Source organism: Triticum dicoccoides, chromosome 5A, assembly GCF_002162155.2.
Source record: "Triticum dicoccoides isolate Atlit2015 ecotype Zavitan chromosome 5A, WEW_v2.0, whole genome shotgun sequence".
In the NCBI taxonomy this organism is placed as follows: domain Eukaryota; kingdom Viridiplantae; phylum Streptophyta; class Magnoliopsida; order Poales; family Poaceae; genus Triticum; species Triticum dicoccoides.
In genome coordinates, this window is record NC_041388.1 from 68,001,904 (window position 1) to 68,023,115 (window position 21,212).

General features: G+C 44.8%; 1 protein-coding gene across 1 annotated transcript; it reads right to left on the reverse strand.

Moving 5' to 3' along the window:
- Window positions 1-5,469: 5,469 nt before the first annotated feature.
- LOC119299360 lies at window positions 5,470-8,517 on the reverse strand. The gene is made up of 8 exons (XM_037576598.1): window positions 8,113-8,517; window positions 7,361-7,443; window positions 7,142-7,268; window positions 6,935-7,048; window positions 6,663-6,861; window positions 6,447-6,492; window positions 6,057-6,132; window positions 5,470-5,968 (listed from the first exon to the last, which is right to left on the reverse strand). Exons 2-8 carry the CDS (start codon window positions 7,415-7,417, stop codon window positions 5,727-5,729), a joined length of 861 nt encoding a protein of 286 aa, XP_037432495.1. The 5' UTR covers window positions 7,418-7,443; window positions 8,113-8,517; the 3' UTR covers window positions 5,470-5,726.
- Window positions 8,518-21,212: the final 12,695 nt, after the last annotated feature.

Sequence of the window (21,212 nt, forward strand, 5' to 3'; positions counted from 1 at the left end):
ATTTTTGAGTCCTCTCCAAGCCTGTCTTTTCCAATCAGTCTCCCCTCATACCGTGATTTAGGGAGACCTATCTTCTTAAGGCCAGGAATGAAGTCAACACAAAACCCAATGACATCCTCTGTTTGATGGCCCATGGAGATGCTTCTTTCTGGCCTAGCGCGGTTACGCACATATTTCTTTAGGACTCCCATGAACCTCTTAAAGGGGTACATATTGTGTAGAAATACGGGCCCATAATGACAATCTCGTCAATTAGATGAACTAGGACGTGCGTCATGATATTGAAGAAGGATGGTGGGAACACCAGCTCGAAACTGACAAGACATTGCACCACATCACTCCTTAGCCTTGGTATGATTTCTGGATCGATCACCTTCTGAGAGATTGCATTGAGGAATGCACATAGCTTCACAATGGCTAATCGGACGTTTTCTGGTAGAAGCCCCCTCAATGCAACCGGAAGCAGTTGCGTCATAATCACGTGGCAGTCATGAGACTTTAGGTTCTGAAACTTTTTCTCTGGCATATTTATTATTCCCTTTATATTCGACGAGAAGCCAGTCGGGACCTTCATACTAAGCAGGTATTCAAAGAAGATTTCCTTCTCTTCTTTGATAAGAGCGTAGCTGGCAGGACCTTCATACTGCTTTGGAGGCATGTCGTCTTTTTCGTGCAAACGTTGCATGTCCTCCCGTGCCTCAGCTGTATCTTTTGTCTTCCCATACACGCCCAAGAAGCCTAGAAAGTTCATGCAAAGGTTCTTCGTCACGTGCATCACGTCGATCGAAGAGCGGACCTCTAGGTCTTTCCAGTAGGGTAGGTCCCAAAATATAGATTTCTTCTTCCACATGGGTGCGCGTCCCTCAGCGTCATTCGGAACAGCTAGTCCACCGGGACCCTTTCCAAAGATTACGTGTAAATCATTGACCATAGCAAGTACGTGGTCACCGGTACGCATGGCGGGCTTCTTCCGGTGATCTGCCTCGCCTTTGAAATGCTTGTCTTTCTTTCGACATTGATGGTTGGTCGGAAGAAATCGATGATGGCCCAGGTACACATTCTTTCTGCATTTGTCCAGGTATATATTTTCGGTGTCAGCTAAACAGTGTGTGCATGCGTGGTATCCCTTGTTTGTCTGTCCTGAAAGGTTACTGAGAGCGGGCCAATCGTTGATGGTTACAAACAGCAACGCGTGCAGGTTAAATTCCTCCTGTTTGTGCTCATCCCACGCACGTACACCGTTTCCATTCCACAGCTATAAAAGTTCTTCAACTAATGGCCTTAGGTACACATCAATGTCGTTACCGGGTTGCTTAGGGCCTTGGATGAGAACTGGCATCATAATGAACTTCTGCTTCATGCACATCTAAGGAGGAAGGTTATACATACATAGAGTCATGGGCCAGGTGCTGTGATTGCTGCTCTGCTCCCCGAAAGGATTAATGCCATCCACGCTTAAACCAAACCATACGTTCCTTGGGTCACGTGCAAACTCAGCCCAGTACTCTCTCTTGATTTTTCTCCACCGCGACCCGCCAGCGGGTGCTCTTAACTTCCCGTCTTTCTTACGGTCCTCATTGTGCCATCGCATCAACTTGGCATGCTCTTCGTTTCTGAACAATCGTTTCAACCGTGGTATTATAGGAGCATACCACATCACCTTCGCAGGAATCCTCTTCCTACGGGGCTTGCCGTCAACATCACCAGGGTCATCCCGTCTGATCTTATACCGCAATGCACCGCATACCGGGCATGCGTTCAAATCCTCGTACGCACCGCGGTAGAGGATGCAGTCATTAGGGCATGCATGTATCTTCTGCACCTCCAATCCTAGAGGGCATACGACCTTCTTTGCTATGTACGTACTGTCGGGTAATTCGTTATCCTTTGGAAGCTTCTTCTTCAATATTTTTAGTAGCTTCTCAAATCCTTTGTCAGGCACAGCATTCTTTGCCTTCCACTGCAGCAATTCCAGTATGGTGTCGAGCTTTGTGTTGCCATCTTCGCAATTGGGGTACAACCTTTTTTTGTGATCTTCTAACATGCGATCGAACTTCAACTTCTCCTTTTGACTTTCGCATTGCGTCCTTGCATCGACAATGACCCGGCGGAGCTCATCATCATCGGGCACATCGTCTGGTTCCTCTTGATCTTCAGCAGCTTCCCCCGTTGCAGCATCATCGGGCACATCGTCTGGTTCCTCTTGATCTTCAGCAGCTCCCCCCGTTGCAGCATCACCGTATTTAGGGGCCACATAGTTGTCATCATCCTCTTCTTCTTCGTTGTCTTCCATCATAACCCCTATTTCTCCGTGCTTCGTCCAAACATTATAGTGTGGCATGAAACCCTTATAAAGCAGGTGGGTGTGAAGGATTTTTTGGTTAGAGTAAGACTTCGTATGCCCACATATAGGGCATGGACAACACATAAAACCATTCTGCTTGTTTGCCTCAGCCACTTCGAGAAAATTATGCACGCCTTTAATGTACTCGGAGGTGTGTCTGTTACCATACATCCATTGCCGGTTCATCTGCGTGCATTATATATAATTATGTGTGTCAAAAGTAAGAAAATCAGACAAGTATCTATCTAAAGTAAGAAAATCAGACAAGTATCTATCTAAAGTAAAAAAAATCAGAAAGAAGATAAGAACAAGAGGCTCACCACGGTGGTGTCGGCGACGAGATCGGCGCGGGCGATCGACGGCGGTGAAAACGGGGATGGGGCGTGACGGGCCGCTAAATCTAGACAAATCTCGGGAAAAATGGAGCTCCGAGGTTGAGCTTCGACAGGAGAAAGCTTAACTAGTGTGGCTCGGGCATTTCATCGAACACCTCATCTGTATAGGAGGTGAGCTAGAGCATCCAAATGCACTCCCCTTGCCGGCCAGAAAAAAAACAGAGCACTGTGGAGTGCTCTACTGCGGCGATGGGGTATATATAGGCAACTTATTTGTCCCGGTTCGTGACAGGAACCGGGACTAAAGCCCACCTTTCTCGGTTCTAGGCACGAACCGGTACCAATGGCTGTGGGCCAGGAGCGTGGCCCATTGGTCCCGGTTCGTGCCTAGAACCGGAACAAATGGATCCAGACGAACCGGGACCAATGCCCACGAGGCCCCGGCCGGTCCCCTGGGCTCATGCACCGGGACTAATGCCCCCATTGGTCTCGGTTCGTGAAGAACCGGGACTAATGGACTGGCCAGACCCGAACCAAAACCCTATTTTCTACTAGTGGAAATATGTACATTTTTCAAGGGTAGCAAATTTTGTAATAACATGTTTCTATTTTCTATTTTACTATGTACATAGCATCCATGGCTAACTTTGGATGCTACATGTAACGTTCAACAATCGCGTTGCTTTCTGTGAGAAAGGATTGCTTACTCAAAGCATTTAAATTAATTGCTTATGTTACTGCCTCAAGCTATGTTTCAGCATACCCAATGACCCGAAGTCTCAGTGATTAGGCATTATGGGACCCAAAATTATCATAAGTGCTAGAAAGAGAAGTTGCCATCAAGATAAGCATAACCAATTACCAGAGCCACATGTACCCTCGATTGTCAGAGACGGCAACCCTGAAGAGTTTAAATGAGAAGCTGATTATTAGCCATCAACATGATTGGGTAAGTTTTGCTCCTTAGTGCAACATTATTCCAATAGTCAGTTTATTACGTGATACATCTAGTCAACCTACCATTTAGGTGGCACCAGCGAGATCCAGCTAAGGTAAGAAACTTCTTTGCGAAATGCCTAGTCAAAGCCTTTGAAACTATGCATTTTGAATTATCCAGACACTAATTAATAATTTAATGTGAGATTGTATGTTTGATGCATTCAGCTTCATTATTCTACTACGTCGCAAGTTCCTAACCATGTCGTTGGAAACTCTGTAGGCAGTAGGCTTGTAACGAGTTGAAGCCACTGCCATCAAGCAGCTTCCCGGAGGAATATCTGATCCGTTGGCTCTTTTACAACGATCCAGATATCCAAATGATTATTGCAAAAATACATTAGGTTCCTCATTCAGAAAAGTTGTCCAATTATCATCTGTCCTGTTTGCATGGTCAATTTCAGAAGCTTGAATTCAAGTGCACAAATCAATCTGTGATTTGCCTTTTCTTCTCTATGGGCTGCAGCGGCGAGCAAATACTGAAAGAACTTTCTGCCTGTGGTAGTATTATTATACTCTGCGTGTGTACTTAACTTATGCTCTTTTTTAATCTGAACACTGTGAAGAGAAGCTACCATCTTTTTATTGTCTATAAAATTGAAATGTGTGTTTCCTTGTGCACACACCATAAATGGAAATGCACTTTCTTATCAAAAGGCATGAATTATGCCTCGTCCTATGAATCTGAATATACATTTAGGGATTTGTGCTTCAATTCTATGAAGAAAGTATAAGGTGAACAACTACTACCGTTTGCTGGAATTACATTTAGGGATTTGTGCTTCAATTCTATGGAAATATACCGTTTGCTAATTACGAAAATTGGTTATGAAAACTGAGCCTCAAATCTGGAAGAAACACATTCGTATACCAAAATAATTGTCCGATTAGCACCTCCTTAGTTATGAAACTTTTCACACAAAAGTGCACAACACTTAGGTAGGCAAAAAACTTGTATACCATCGTCAGGGATGAGCCTAGCGAGGGTGGCAGCTCCTGTCTATCACCGATCGGTCGTCCGACGGCGGGACCTGCCAGTGATAACCACTCTGCAACAGGAAAAAAGGATTATGTCTTAGCCATCGTTAATAACATATTTTTTTCTTTCTTATGCAATGTAGCATGTCATCTAAACAAGCAATAAAACATGTTATGCAATGAAGTACTATGTCTTAGTGTTATTTCTAATCATTAATGGTTGTATGCGCAAACAAAAATTATTGGTGATTAGTGCTTCAACTCCAGTAGTTTTTGCCTATGCACGGTCAGTAGCACATGCGTGGCTACTCAAGTTAAACAGATCCAGGTTTTATCAGTTAGGCGCAAATAAATATCTGTGAGTAAGCCGCATTATCTGTGAGTAAGCCACATTAAATAACATTTTGAAGTAAGAATGGGAGGATAAACTCCTATAAGTATTGCTTGTTTTTAGAAAATAATCCATCGTCGTCTAGTCCGGTTAGGATATCTGGCTTTCACCCAGACGACCCGGGTTCAAATCCCGGCAATAATGGAATGCAGCGCTTTTTTGCCACCGCAGTGTTTTTACCCATTTTATAATTTTATTATACTATGTCTGGGTGCCATCCCCATATTTTGAAGACATCTGAATATTTATGACTTTACTTTTCTATGGTGTTCTTTTCATTGTTTGTGCCCTTGGTAACATATCAACAAAGGGTGAACACATCCTCTCTTTCTTTCTGCCAATCATATATATATACTGCAAAGAAAAATTGAGAGATGTTCAATGGCCTATGCGGATGCTTAATGCGTACATGGAGCAGCTCAATAGAAGCATGCAAAAATGCAACATTTCCTGAATTAGGAAACCCAATTTGTTCCATGGAAATATGTACATCAGGCAACATTTCATCCAACCAAAATAGAACTACATACAATTTTTTTGCTTCAGACATGTTGCGACAAAAAATGCTTTCAAGAATATTTTGGGCATGCCGAGTCAGCCCAATGTCGATTCCATGCCGTGACAAAATGGCATGAGCAGGGTAGTAGTTCTTCAGTCATTCACAGGCTACTGGATGCTCCCCTCATTCCAGCAGCAGCTGTTCTAACTCATCAAAGGCGTCGGTTTCGTTTTCGTCATGGAATTCTCCAGATTCGTCGTTGTCAACCACCGCCAGTTCATCATGGGGAGATACACCTGTTTTCTGGTAGAACTCTTCCTTCTGGGCATCCCACTCTTTGACGATTTCCTCTACCTTGTCACCCAGCAGTTTGTCATTCTGAAGGATGTGCTTGGCATCTTCCACATCAACAGTTTGGCTTGCCTCTGCCAAGGATAGCGATAGGGTCAATGACAGTCCCAATGCTACAAAAAATCCAAGTAGTATAAAATGATGATGAGAAGAGATAAGCACCTGCAAAGGCTGATTCTTTGGCTTTAGCGTAGTCCATTGACAGTTTCTTGATGCTGTCAAGTTCAAACTCCACTCCCTAGATGCAGATTGATGTGTCAGCAACAGAAGAGAAAATGAATACCATTGATACAAAATAAAAAAGTGATTGCCTCATCCTGATATTGTTTCTTATAGTGATATTGCCAGCACTACACAGCTTAGCAATTCTTTATTCAAACCATTAACTGGAATCGTTGCACGCTACATCAATCACTAACATTGGCAGAATGAAGGGGGGCAGGCGGTGGAGTGGATAAAATAAATGATAACATCAACCCTAATGGCAATGCACTGGAGTGTGTTAAAAATGAAACTAAAAAGAGGCCATGAATGGAAACAGACTAAACTTACCAAGTCTGTGTGCATGTAACTCCCTATTTGAGTATTTGCAAACAACCTGGAATATAAAAAAAACATTCAGAATATTAGTAAGTAATCAGTAATGTGTTCCTGTCTGCATACAGAGAATATAGCGAAGGCAAAAGCTTACTACCCTGCAAGAAGAACACACAAATGCTAATGATGAAGATCAGACAAGACAAATGGTAAAGAAGAAAATCCACATACTTGTCACAGGCAAATTTCACCCGTTTATTCTGGGATGCATTCATTTCATCAACCTCCTTTGCCTCATTGTCACCAAGCAAATTTATGAACCCAAACAGAAACATGCCTTTGTCTAGCATCCTTTTGACAAGTGCTGGTACAAGAGCAAGCCCATTCTGCTTAGCCTCAATGACAAAGTCTTTGAGTTTCTTGGACTCCTCTGTTGCAATCACATATTCAGGGAATTGATCTTTCCAATAAGCCATAAATCAGTGACTAAAAATATACCTTACCAAGAGACAGATAAATTTTGTAGTGTGGCTTGTATGGTTGGCACTCATAAAGGCAGTAAAGGCAGTAAAGCCCAGGCAACCTCTGAAGTAGAGAACTTTGGGAAGTCATATGGCCTACATAGACAAGAAAAATAAAATACATCACCAGTGCTGTAAGAAAGATTGTTGCAGGTAAAGTGGCAATTTCAAGGAAACCATATAGCCTACCAATACAATGCAAAAAGAGGGATTGCATAAAAACGCCTGAATTCGTCTTGGGTCGGCCTTCAAAGATATAAGAAAACTTCTTGGCCATCCACACTCTCTTGAAATCGGTGAATGACGTACAATTTTCCTGCCAAACAGAAGCACAAGGATGCTGCTTATTTAACATTTATATGAGCATGACACACCTTGACTAACTGCATGACAGAAAAAGGAAATCACCTTGGCATAATCATCTAGTAGCTCATCAATATCCAGCTTGAAAGGAGCAAGATCCATACTTACAGTCGACGGCAAACGTGAACCTGAATCCAGAAAAAAATTGCCCCACTTCAACAATAACAATAACAACAACTGCTCGCTTCAATGAGAAATGTAATACTGAAACGGGCACCATCTATCAGAGAACTCCACGGAGAGAAATAGAAGGCCTAAATGATGCAACAATGCTTTCTGCAGTTTGCTTGTTCTCCCTTTGATGGGACTTTTGAGCTTGGTTATTCAGTCCTCCTTATCAATTTGGTGACATCGTCCACTTTTTTTTTGGGCATTGCCGTTGCTTTCAAAATGCAGTTAGTACTTTTAACTATCAATTTAACAGGTAGTTAAATGCATCTTTTTTAAGCTGTAACAGCAGCAATTTACTAAAACTAGTAAGCAAGCAATCACCAAACTAAATAGATTGCACTGCACAACAAAGTAAAACCACAATCTGCCCGTGAGTCTAGAATTATCTCTACAAAACTCGGCGATTCTACTAGTTCCGAAAGAAGTGATAACAAAGCATTCATGCTGCAGGACCTGATGAGAAATATAATCATGTGTATAAACTGGTAGCAAATCGACCCTAGTGACCACTGACCAGGGAGACCTCAGGATTGCCTAATGAGTGAATTCAACCAAAGATGCTAAGCTGCTGCCGGAATAGTTAGGGAGGAGAACCTACAGCGCGAAAGAATCGTTCTCGGACTCACCGGAGAAGAAGAAGACGTTGCCGAGGTGGCGTTAGCGAAGAACACGAAATTACGACGGTAGGGGCCTGCTCTTGGACACGGGGCTGCAGAGGGGTGGGGAAGGAGAGGGCCGGAGGCTTCGCGGCGGTAGGATGCAGGGGCGGAGGGGCGTTGGGGCAACGGCCGCCGCGGCGCAGTGAGGAGGGGGCCGCGCGAGCTGGATGTGCGGCGGCCTAGGGTGGATTGGGAGACGCGGCAGGGGAGCTTGATAGGGGGCAGGACGCACTCGAACTCGGCCGCGGCGGCGCCGCCTCCCTCTAGGGCTCGGAACGGCCTGAGCCTGATGCGGATGGCGGGAGCTGCGGAAGAGGCGGCGGCTGCAGGCGTGCGTGCGCCTAGCGAGCCAACAGAAACCTGCGCACCGGTGAGGAGACGAGCGCGCCTACACCACACTCTGCTCCTCAGGGCGTTGCGAAGGGCCCGGCCCAGGTAGGTTCCAGGTAAGCTCATCTTTTCTCCTATTTTTCCCTTTCTTCTTCTTTATTTTTTATTGTATTCTTATTATTTACCAAAATATTGTAAGCACATATATTTACAAACATAAAAACGAATAAAAAACCTAAAATCGTGAATTTTAATACTGTTAATACAATGTAAAACAATTGTTAGCTTAATTAGAAAATGTTGATAGAATATTAGAAAACGGTTTTTGACTTTTTTTTGAACACAATACAGAAGCAGACGTCCATAGATACATACACACATACCCTCACCCTACCTCTATGAGCATCTCCGAGAGACTGAGCTAGCATATCATCTTGAGATCTAAAAATGTTCAGGTATTTCAAAAATACATGTGAAATTTATGAAAAATGTTAATCATATACTCCCTTCATCCCAAAATTAGTGTCTTAAATTTGTACTAGCTCTAGTAAAAAGTTATACTAAGCTTCATACACTTACTTTGGGATGGAGTAGAAAATATGTTAAATGTATATAAAAGAAATGTTTGAAATATATATGAAAAATGTTAATAGCATACAAAAAAAAGTTTGTGACATTTCAAAAATGTGCACGTGTTTCAAAAATCATATGTCACATTATAAAAAATATTAATCATGTGTTCAGCAAATGTTAAATGTATATCAAATAAATATTTCTGATGTATATGAAAAATGTACACTATTTTATGAAAAAATTAGACATCAAACATGCATTTGCAAGAAATGTTCAATCGGCGAAGGTTTTTGGTGACAAGACTTGGAGATATCAGAAGTGAGAATGCTGACATGAGTAACAAGAAATCATGTGAAAAACACGATCGCCTGCCAGTGGAAGGCTTTCTGCGTCAGTCAATCTACATAGAGTGAATCGGTCCCTAAGGAACCCCCGAAAGGGATGTCGTCCGATGGTACACGAAAGTGACGAAGTTGCTTTCTTTGTTACTCTCGTAATGACGTTTCGAAAGAAATCAAGGTTACCAGGTCACAACTCTGATTCTTTTTCCCTTATAGAACCTTCCTGCAAGAAATCAGTGGAAGTGGGTTCACCCCTACAACTCATCAAATCTGCCTTCTTTTCTGTTCTGCGTTGTACATATACTCAAGTTATGAGAAAGAATGGATTTGAATACTTAAAGATGTTAATCATGTCTTAAACCATGTTAAATGTACACAAAAATGTTCTTGATGTATACAAAAAAAGTAGGCATCAAAGAAAATTATTAAAAAATTGTGTATTTTAAAAATGTTTACCATGTATATAGAAATAAAGTTTCACATGTACGTGAAAAAGGTACATAGAAGACAGAGGAAACATGATACAAACAAAAAATAGAAAACAAAAGAAATTCAATCGAAAAGACCCTAAAACCGAAGAAAACCCGATGAAAACCATAAAAACACATAAAAAGAAAATAAAAAACTCAAAAAAACTGAGAAAAAGAAATATAAATGAAGAACTCTAAAGAAAATCAATGAAAACCAAACATAGAAACATAGAAAACTTAACAAAACGAAGAAACCAAGAATAAAAGAAAAACCAAGAATAAAGAAAGAAAACCATTGAAAAACAAAGAAAGCATAAGGTATAACAAAGAAAAAAAGAAAACCCCAAGAAAACTGATGAAAAACATCACAAAACAAAACTAATTCAAAAAAGAAAAAAAAACAGAGCGAGCTGACCGAACGCAACGGTCGGACGCTGACGAGCGAGCTCTCACGTTCTAGTGGGCTAGCCCATATGGCAATCATTGAGGGAGAGCAGAGCTATCATCTTGCTATAAACGAGATATAGCTCCCGTGCATGAGGAGTGGAGGAACACATCATGAGAGGAGGGCGAGCTTTTTTTTCATTTTTGCTGCTGGTGCATGATTAGGCCTGCCTTTCACGCATTGGTGGGCTGGACGCTGAGCCGCTAACCTGAACTAATCAAACATAGGCTAGATATAGTAGAGACATGCATTGTCACCACGACCGATGGTCACAGAGATGAGTACTTTCCACCTTATCAAGATACCACAACAGTTGTATGCGGCATACATTCAAACACATAATTAAACACAGGAAACAATTCAGATTCATGTACCACAACAGACAACAATATATACACCACGTACACGTCAAATAATGAGATAATAACACATGTTTGACTAGATGGGTCAATTCTGGAGCCCGGCTCAATTCAGTTACACAATAGGTCGATTTTGAAACTTGGCAAGGTCGGCACGCAATTTCCCCATGGACAGTTGGTCTCCTTTGAGCACAACTTCCTTGAGCCTTGGAAGATGTTGAAGCCTGCTACGATGTTCCTGACTGTAGGTATCAGAGAGCTACAATACCTCAGACTTACATGTCCCTCCTAGCGAAAAATCCAGCGATTTCAGGTCATCTAGGCAATCTAGGTGCAGCATCACTAGGCTCGGAAATGCCCAAACTAAAGTGGACCTCTTCTTCAAACGACTTCGTCCACAGACACATGATGGCCAGGATCGGCAACTTCCCAAGGACCTGTATGGCAGCACTATAGGCCAATATCCTAGAATTGCGCACTTCAGCTTCATGAGATTTCTAAGGCTCTGGAATCTAGATCCATGCAGGCAATCTGACGATTGCCATACAATTTAAGGCTCTGTAGGTTTTCCGGAGGAGTGGGCATGTCATCTAAGTAGCCAGATAATCTAGGCATCCCTTCTGAGCCCATTGACAAGGATTTCAAGCGACTGAGATGAGAAACCGTTGATCTCGTCGCTCTAGATTATTTCTCTTGTTGATGCCAGTCACTCCTAGCTTCCGCAACCTATTGAGTGTTTTTATGTTCTGAAGAATGGTCGTCCCGCGTGAGATGTTCACAACACCCAGTGTGTGTAGGGCTTTCAATTTTCTCACCCATCTTGGTACTACAACATCATGTGTGTCCAGCTTCATCGCAACAACAGGCACTGCACAAGTCACGGTGGTTGCTGTAGTAAAGATCCAAGTCTGCAAAACAATGTGCATAAAGTACCATCGATGAGATGGTCAAAAGGCATGCATTGATCCTCATCGTCCCTTGCAAGTCCTCTACAACTTGTTCATACGAGATGTCCTTGTGCATGGGTTCCTTACCAACATGAAATGGTTTAGCTTCCAAAGTTTTCTGACCCTAAGTGGAAACTTGACTCTATCACTATACCTCTCAAGTCTAGTTTCTCAAGTTGTTTTAGGTTGCCCAGAGAAAATGGCAGGTGATAAATAGGAGGACATCCTCTTAAAGAAAGGTACTTTAGGTGAAAAAGCTTCATAATGTCGTTAAGGTGATGATCAAACAAACCCAAGGTGCCCTCCAAGTCCAGCACTCGGAGCAACCTTATCTTAGCTAAGAAGTGGCTTGTCGAAAAGAAGAAAGGGATCAACAAACATAGGAAGTACGAGATGGCGAGAACAACAATGGTGTTGGAAATATACCCTAGAGGCAATAATAAATTAGTTATTATTATATTTCCTTGTTCATGATAATCGTTTATTATCCATGCTAGAATTGTATTGATAGGAAACTCAGATACATGTGTGGATACATAGACAACACCATGTCCCTAGTAAGCCTCTAGTTGACTAGCTCGTTGATCAATAGATGGTTACGGTTTCCTGACCATGGACATTGGATGTCATTGATAACGGGATCACATCATTAGGAGAATGATGTGATGGACAAGACCCAATCCTAAGCCTAGCACAAGATCGTGTAGTTCGTATGCTAAAGCTTTTCTAATGTCAAGTATCATTTCCTTAGACCATGAGATTGTGCAACTCCCAGATACCGTAGGAATGCTTTGGGTGTACCAAACGTCACAACGTAACTGGGTGGCTATAAAGGTGCACTACGGGTATCTCCGAAAGTGTCTGTTGGGTTGGCATGAATCAAGACTGGGATTTGTCACTCCGTGTAACGAAGAGGTATCTCTGGGCCCACTCGGTAGGACATCATCATAATGTGCACAATGTGACCAAGGAGTTGATCACGGGATGATGTGTTACGCAACGAGTAAAGAGACTTGCCGGTAACGAGATTGAACAAGGTATCGGGATACCGACGATCGAATCTCGGGCAAGTATCATACCAGTAGACAAAGGGAATTGTATACGGGATTGATTGAATCCTTGGCATCGTGGTTCATTCGATGAGATCATCGTGGAACATGTGGGAGCCAACATGGGTATCCAGATCCCGCTGTTGGTTATTGACCAGAGAGATGTCTCGGTCATGTCTGCATGATTCCCGAACCCGTAGGGTCTACACACTTAAGGTTCGATGACGCTAGGGTTATAGGGAAAGTATGTATGCGGTTACTGAATGTTGTTCAGAGTCCCGGATGAGATCCCGGACATCACGAGGAGTTCCAGAATGGTCCGGAGGTAAAGATTGATATATAGGAAGTGTGGATTTGGCCACCGGAAGTGTTCCGGGCATCACCGGCAATGTACCGGGACCACCGGAAGTGTTCCGGGGGTCCACCGGGAGGTGCCACCAGCCCCGGAGGCTTTCGTGGGCCAAGAGTGGGAAGGGACCAGCCCCTAGGTGCGCTGGGGCGCCTCACACCAAGGCCCAAGGCGCCCTCAAGAGGAGAGGGGGCAAACCCTAGGGGCAGATGGGCCCTAAGGCCCATCCTAGGTGCGCCCCCTCTCTCTCCCCCTTGGCCGCCACCCAGATGGGATCTGGGGGCTGCCGCCACCCCTAGGGAGGGAACCCTAGGTGGGGGCGCAACCCCTCCCCTCCCCCTATATATAGTGGAGGTTTGGGGGCTGCCGAACACACGAGTTTCTCTCTCCCAAGGCGCAGCCCTACCTCTCTCTCTCTCCTTGTCTCTCGTAGTGCTTGGCGAAGCCCTGCAGGAGTACCGTGCTCCTCCACCACCACCACGCCGTCGTGCTGCTGCTGGACGGAGTCTTCCCCAACCTCTCCCTCTCTCCTTGCTGGATCAAGGCATGGGAGATGTCACCGGGTTGTATGTGTGTTGAACACGGAGGCGCCGTGATTCGGCGCTTAGATCGGAATCGATCGCGATATGAATTGCCACGAGTACGACTACCTCATCCGTGTTCTTGCAATGATTCCGCTTAGAGATCTACAAGGGTATGTAGATGCACTCCTCTTCCTTTCGTTGCTAGATTACTCCATAGATTGATCTTGGTGATGCGTAGAAAATTTTAAATTTCTGCTATGATCCCCAACAGTGGTATCAGAGCCAGGTTTATGCGTAGTTTCTATGCACAAGTAGAACACAAGTTGTTGTGGGCGTCGATTTTGTCAATTTACTTGCCGTTACTAGTCTTATCTTGATTCGACGACATCGTGGGATGAAGCGATTCGGACCGACCTTACACGTACTCTTATGTGAGACAGGTTCCACCGACTGACATGCACTAGTTGCATAAGGTGGCTAGCGGGTGTCTGTCTCTCCCACTTTAGTCGGATTGGATTCGATGAAAAGGGTCCTTATGAAGGGTAAATAGAAATTGGCATATCACGTTGTGGTTTTGGCGTAGGTAAGAAATGTTCTTGCTAAGAAACCTATAGCAGCCACGTAAAATTTGCAACAACAATTAGAGGACGTATAACTTGTTTTTGCAGCATATGCCGTGTGATGTGATATGGCCAAAAGGATGTGATGAATGATATATGTGATGTATGCGATTCATCATGTTCATGTAATAGGAATCACGACTTGCATGTCGATGAGTATGACAACCGGGCAGGAGCCATAGGAGTTGTCTTAATTTATTTATGACCTGCGTGTCAATGAAAACGCCATGTAATTACTTTACTTTATTGCTAACTGTTAGCCATAGTAGTAGAAGAAATAGTTGGCGAGGCAACTTCATGAAGACACGATGATGGAGATCATGGTGTCATGCCGGTGACGATGGTGTTCATGCCGCGCCTCGAAGATGGAGATCAAAGGCGCAAGATGATATTGGCCATATCATGTCACTTTATGATTTGCATGTGATGTTTGTCATGTTTATATCTTATTTGCTTAGAACGACGGTAGCATAAATAAGATGATCCCTCGCAATAATTTCAAGAAAGTGTTCCCCCTGACTGTGCACCGTTGCTAAGATCCGTTGTTCCGAAGCACCACGTGATGATCGGGTGTGATAGGTTCTAACGTTCGCATACAACGGGTGTAAGCCAGATTTACACACGCAATACACTTAAGTTAACTTGACGAGCCTAGCATGTACAGACATGGCCTTGGAACACGGAAGACCGAAAGGTCGAACATGAGTCATATAGAAGATACGATCAACATGAGGATGTTCACCGTGTTGGGGAATGTTGCAGAAAACAAAAAAAAAATTCCTACGTTTCACCAAGATCAATCTATGGAGTCAACTAGCAACCAGAGGAGAGTGCATCTACATACCCTTGTAGATCACGAGCGGAAGCGTTCAAGAGAACGGGGATGATGGAGTCGTACTCGCCGTGACCCAAATCATCGATGACCAAGTGCCGAACGGACGGCACCTCCGCGTTCAACACATGTATGGAGTGGATGACGTCTTCTCCTTCTTGATCCAGCAAGGGGAAAGGAGAGGTTGATGAAGATCCAGCAACACGACGGTGTGGTGGTGGATGCAGCAGTGATCGCAGCAAGGCTTCGCCGAGCTTCTGCGAGAGGGAGAGGTGTAGCAGGGGAGAGGGAGGCGCCAAGACTTGAGGTGCGGCTGCCCTCCCTCCCCCCTTTATATAGGCCCCCTAGGGGGGTGTGCCGGCCCTAGGAGATGGGATCTCCTAGGGGGGGCGGCGACCAAGGGGGTGGAGTACCCCCCAAGGCAAGTGGAGGCGCCCCCTCCCCTAGGGTTCCCAACCCTAGGCGCATGGGGGGCCCAAGGGGGGGCGCACCAGCCCACTATGGGCTGGTTCTCCTCCCCACTTCAGCCCATGGGGCCCTTCGGGATGGGTGGCCCCACCCAGTGGACCCCCGGGACCCATCCGGTGGTCCCGGTACAATACCGGTGACCCTGAAACTTTCCTGTTGGCCGAAACTACACTTCCTATATATAATTATTCACCTCCGGACAATTCCGGAACTCCTCGTGACGTCCAGGATCTCATCCGAGACTCCGAACAACTTTTAGATTACTGCATACTCATATCTATACAACCCTAGCGTCACCGAACCTTAAGTGTGTAGACCCTACGGGTTCGAGAGACAAGCAGACATGACCGAGACGACTCTCTGGTCAATAACCAATAGCGGGATCTGGATACCCATGTTGGCTCCCACATGCTCCTCGATGATCTCATCGGATGAACCACGATGTCAAGGACTTAATCAATCCCGTACTCAATCTCCTTTGTCAATCGGTACGTTACTTGCCCGAGACTCGATCGTCGGTATCCCAATACCTTGTTCAGTCTCGTTACCGGCAAGTCACTTTACTCGTACCGTAATGCATGATCCCATGATCAACCACTTGATCACATTGAGCTCATTATGATGATGCATTACCGAGTGGGCCCAGAGATACCTCTCCGTCATACGGAGTGACAAATCCCAGTCTCAATTCGTGCCAACCCAACAGACACTTTCGGAGATACCTGTAATGTACCTTTATAGTCACCCAGTTACGTTGTGACGTTTGGCACACCCAAGGCACTCCTACGGTATCCGGGAGTTGCACAATCTCATGGTCTAAGGAAATGATACTTGACATCCAGAAAAGCTACAACAAACGAACTACACGATCTTTGTGCTATGCTTAGGTTTGGGTGTTGTCCATCACATCATTCTCCTAATGATGTGATCCCGTTATCAATGACATCTCCATGTCCATAGCCAGGAAACCATGACTATCTGTTGATCAACGAGCTAGTCAACTAGAGGCTCACTAGGGACACATTATGGTATATGTATTCACACATGTATTACGATTTCCGGATAATACAATTATAGCATGAATAATAGACAATTATCATGAACAAGGAAATATAATAATCATCTTATTATTGCCTCTAGGGCATATTTCCAACAGTCTCCCACTTGCACTAGAGTCAATCATCTAGTTACATTGTGATGAATCGAACACCCATGGAATTCTGGTGTTGATCATGTTTTGCTCTAGGGAGAGGTTTAGTCATCGGATCTGCTACATTCAGGTCCGTATGTACTTTACAAATCTCTATGTCTCCATTTTGAACACTTTCATGAATGGAGTTGAAGCGACGCTTGATATGCTTGGTCTTCCTGTGAAACCTGGGCTCCTTGGCAAGGGCAATAGCTCCAGTGTTGTCACAGAAGAGAGTCATTGGGCCCGACGCATTGGGTATGACTCCTAGGTCGGTAATGAACTCCTTCACCCAGACTGTTTCGTGTGCTGCCTCCGAGGCTGCCATGTACTCCGCTTCACATGTAGATCCCGCCACCACGCTTTGCTTGCAACTGCACCAGCTTACTGCCCCACCATTGAAAATATACACATATCCGGTTTGTGACTTAGAGTCATCCAGATCTGTGTCGAAGCTAGCATCGACGTAACCCTTTACGACGAGCTCTTCGTCACCTCCATAAACGAGAAATGTTTCCTTAGTCCTTTTCAGGTACTTCAGGATATTTTTGACCGCTGTCCAGTGTTCCATGCCGGGATTACTTTGGTACCTTCCTACCAAACTTATGGCAAGGTTTACATCAGGTCTGGTACACAGCATAGCATACATGATAGACCCTATGGCCGAGGCATAGGGGACGACACTCATCTTTTCTCTATCTTCTGTCGTGGTCGGGCATTGAGCCAAGCTCAATCTCGTACCTTGCAATACAGGCAAGAACTTCTTCAAAATCTTGTCAAGGTACGTACTCTGTGAAAGACCAATGAGGCGTCTCGATCTATCTCTATAGATCTTGATGCCTAATATATAAGCAGCTTCTCCAAGGTCCTTCATTGAAAAACACTTATTCAAATAGGCCTTTATGCTTTCCAAGAATTCTATATCATTTCCCATCAACAGTATGTCATCCACATACAATATGAGAAATGCTACAGAGCTCCCACTCACTTTCTTGTAAATGCAAGCTTCTCCATAAGTCTGCATAAACCCAAACGCTTTGATCATCTCATCAAAGCGAATGTTCCAACTCCGAGATGCTTGCACCAGCCCATAAATCGAGCGTTGGAGCTTGCACACCTTGTCAGCATTCTTAGGATCGACAAAACCTTCCGGCTGCATCATATACAATTCTTCCTTAAGGAAACCATTAAGGAATGCCGTTTTGACGTCCATTTGCCATATCTCATAATCATAGAATGCGGCAATTGCTAACATGATTCGGACGGACTTCAGCTTTGCTACGGGTGAGAAAGTCTCATCGTAGTCAACCCCTTGAACTTGTCGATAACCCTTAGCGACAAGCCGAGCCTTATAGATGGTCACATTACCATCCGTGTCTGTCTTCTTCTTAAAGATCCATTTATTTTCTATGGCTCGCCGATCAACGGGCAAGTCAGTCAAAGTCCATACTTCCTTTTCATACATGGATCCTATCTCGGATTTCATGGCTTCCAGCCATTTGTCGGAATCCGGGCCCGCCATCGCTTCTTCATAGTTCGAAGGTTCACCGTTGTGTAACAACATGATTTCCAAGACAGGGTTGTCGTACCACTCTGGTGCAGAACGTGTCCTTGTGGACCTATGAAGTTCAGTAGCAACTTGATCTGAAGTTTCATGATCACCATCATCAACTTCCTCTCTAGTCGGTGCAGGCACCTCAGGAACATTTTCTTGAGCTGCGCCACTTACCGGTTCAAGAGGTAATACTTCATCAAGTTCTACCTTCCTCCCACTTATTTCTTTCGAGAGAAACTCCTTCTCTAGAAAGGACCCATTCTTGGAAACAAAGATCTTGCCTTCAGATCTGAGGTAGAAGGTATACCCAACAGTTTCTTTAGGGTATCCTATGAAGACGCATTTTTCCGACTTGGGTTCGAGCTTTTCAGGTTGAAGTTTCTTGACATAAGCATCGCATCCCCAAACTTTTAGAAACGACAGCTTAGGTTTCTTCCCAAACCATAATTCATACGGTGCCGTCTCAACGGATTTCGACGGAGTCCTATTTAAAGTGAATGCGGCAGTCTCTAAAGCATAGCCCCAAAATGATAGCGGTAAATCGGTAAGAGACATCATAGATCGCACCATATCTAATAGAGTGTGATTACGATGTTCGGACACACCATTACGCTGAGGTGTTCCAGGCGGCGTGATTTGTGAAACTATTCCACATTTTCTTAAGTGTGTGCCAAATTCGTGACTCAAGTATTCTCCCCCACGATCTGATCGCAAGAACTTGATTTTCCTGTCACGTTGATTCTCAACCTTACTCTGAAATTCCTTGAACTTTTCAAAGGTCTCAGACTTGTGTTTCATTAAGTAGACATACCCATATCTACTCAAATCATCAGTGAGGGTGAGAACATAACGATAGCCACCGCGAGCCTCAACACTCATTGGACCGCACACATCAGTATGTATGATTTCCAATAAGTTGGTTGCTTGCTCCATTGTTCCTGAGAACGGAGTCTTGGTCATTTTACCCATGAGGCATGGTTCGCACGTGTCAAATGATTTGTAATCAAGAGACTCTAAAAGTCCATCTGCATGGAGCTTCTTCATGCGTTTGACACCTATGTGACCAAGGCGGCAGTGCCACAAGTATGTGGGACTATCATTATCAACCTTACATCTTTTGGTATTCACACTATAAATATGTGTAGCAGTACGCTCGAGATTCATTAAGAATAAACCATTCACCATCGGAGCATGACCATAAAACATATCTCTCATATAAATAGAACAACCATTATTCTCGGATTTAAATGAGTAGCCATCTCATATTAAACGAGATCCTGATACAATGTTCATGCTCAAAGCTGGCACTAAATAACAATTATTGAGGTTTAAAACTAATCCCGTAGGTAAATATAGAGGTAGCGTGCCGACGGCGATCACATCGACCTTGGAACCATTCCCGACGCGCATCGTCACCTCGTCCTTCGCCAGTCTCCGCTTATTCCGCAGCTCCTGCTTTGAGTTACAAATGTGAGCAACCGCACCGGTATCAAATACCCAGGAGCTACTACGAGTACTGGTAAGGTACACATCAATTACATGTATATCACATATACCTTTTGTGATGCCAGCCTTCTTGTCCGCTAAGTATTTGGGGCAGTTCCGCTTCCAGTGACCACTTCCCTTGCAATAAAAGCACTCAGTCTCGGGCTTGGGTCCATTCTTTGGCTTCTTCCCGGCAGCTTGCTTACCGGGCGCGGCAACTCCCTTGCCGTCCTTCTTGAAGTTCTTCTTACCCTTGCCTTTCTTGAACTTAGTGGTTTTATTCACCATCAACACTTGATGTTCCTTTTTGACTTCTACCTCTGCTAATTTCAGCATTGCAAATACTTCAGGAATGGTCTTTTCCATCCCCTGCATATTGAAGTTCATCACAAAGCTCTTGTAGCTTGGTGGAAGCGACTGAAGGATTCTGTCAATGACCGCGTCATCCGGGAGATTAACTCCCAGCTGAGTCAAGCGGTTATGCAACCCAGACATTTTGAGTATGTGCTCACTGACAGAACTATTTTCCTCCATCTTACAGCTGAAGAACTTGTCAGAGACTTCATATCTCTCGACCCGGGCATGAGCTTGGAAAACCATTTTCAGCTCTTCGAACATCTCATATGCTCCGTGTCGCTCAAAACGCTTTTGGAGCCCCGGTTCTAAGCTGTAAAGCATGCCGCACTGAACGAGGGAGTAATCATCAGCACGTGCCTGCCAAGCGTTGACAAGTTTGAGCTTCTTGTCCACCAGGGTTTGGACGCATGTTTGAAATCCGGTCAGCTCTCCTTTTTTACCCCACGACAGGACCGTCTCCTTCCAGGAGGTGAGCCGCGTAGGGTGTCCGGATCGAAACTCGGGGGCTGCGACCCATTCGGGGTCGCGTGGCTCGGTGATGTAAAACCACCCCGATTGCCACCCCTTCAGGGTCTCCACAAAGGAGCCATTGAGCCATAAGACGTTGGCCATCTTGCCCACCATGGCGCCTCCGCACTCCGCCTGGTTGCCGCGCACCACCTTCGGCTTGACATTGAAAGTCTTGAGCCATAGGCCGAAATGGGGGCGGATGCGGAGGAAAGCCTCGCACACGACGATAAACACCTAGATGTTGAGGACAAAGTTCGGGGCCAGATCGTGGAAATCTAGGCCATAGTAGAACATGAGCCCCCGGACAAATGGGTGAAGAGGGAAGCCCATCCCGCGGAGGAAATGGGGGAGGAAGACCACCCTCTCATGGGACCTAGGGGTGGGGATGAGCTGCCCCTTTTGGGAAGCCGGTACGTAATGTCGTTAGACAAGTATCCGGCCTTCCTCAGTTTTTTGATATGTCCCTCCGTGACGGAGGAGACCATCCACTTGCCTCTCGTAATCAATGGCGCGGTTGGGTTACCCACGCCCGTATTGATGAGAATCCCGGAATAAGGGGACACGATCTCTGCTTTATGGGCTGGTGCCAAGGAAACCGCCTCGCATGACGCGCTGAGATGGGATAATGAAACGACTCAGATAAAGGCTTGGCCATGGTGTGTCA

Excerpts from the sequence above, each read along its gene's own strand:
- LOC119299360 (XM_037576598.1), bottom strand. The coding sequence starts at position 7,417 with ATGGATCTTGCTCCTTTCAAGCTGGATATTGATGAGCTACTAGATGAT. Across the intron at positions 6,493-6,662 it reads GTGAAATTTGCCTGTGACAA|GTTGTTTGCAAATACTCAAA; the intron begins GTATGTGGATTT and ends TTTATATTCCAG. Across the intron at positions 5,969-6,056 it reads CAAAGAATCAGCCTTTGCAG|AGGCAAGCCAAACTGTTGAT; the intron begins GTGCTTATCTCT and ends TATCCTTGGCAG.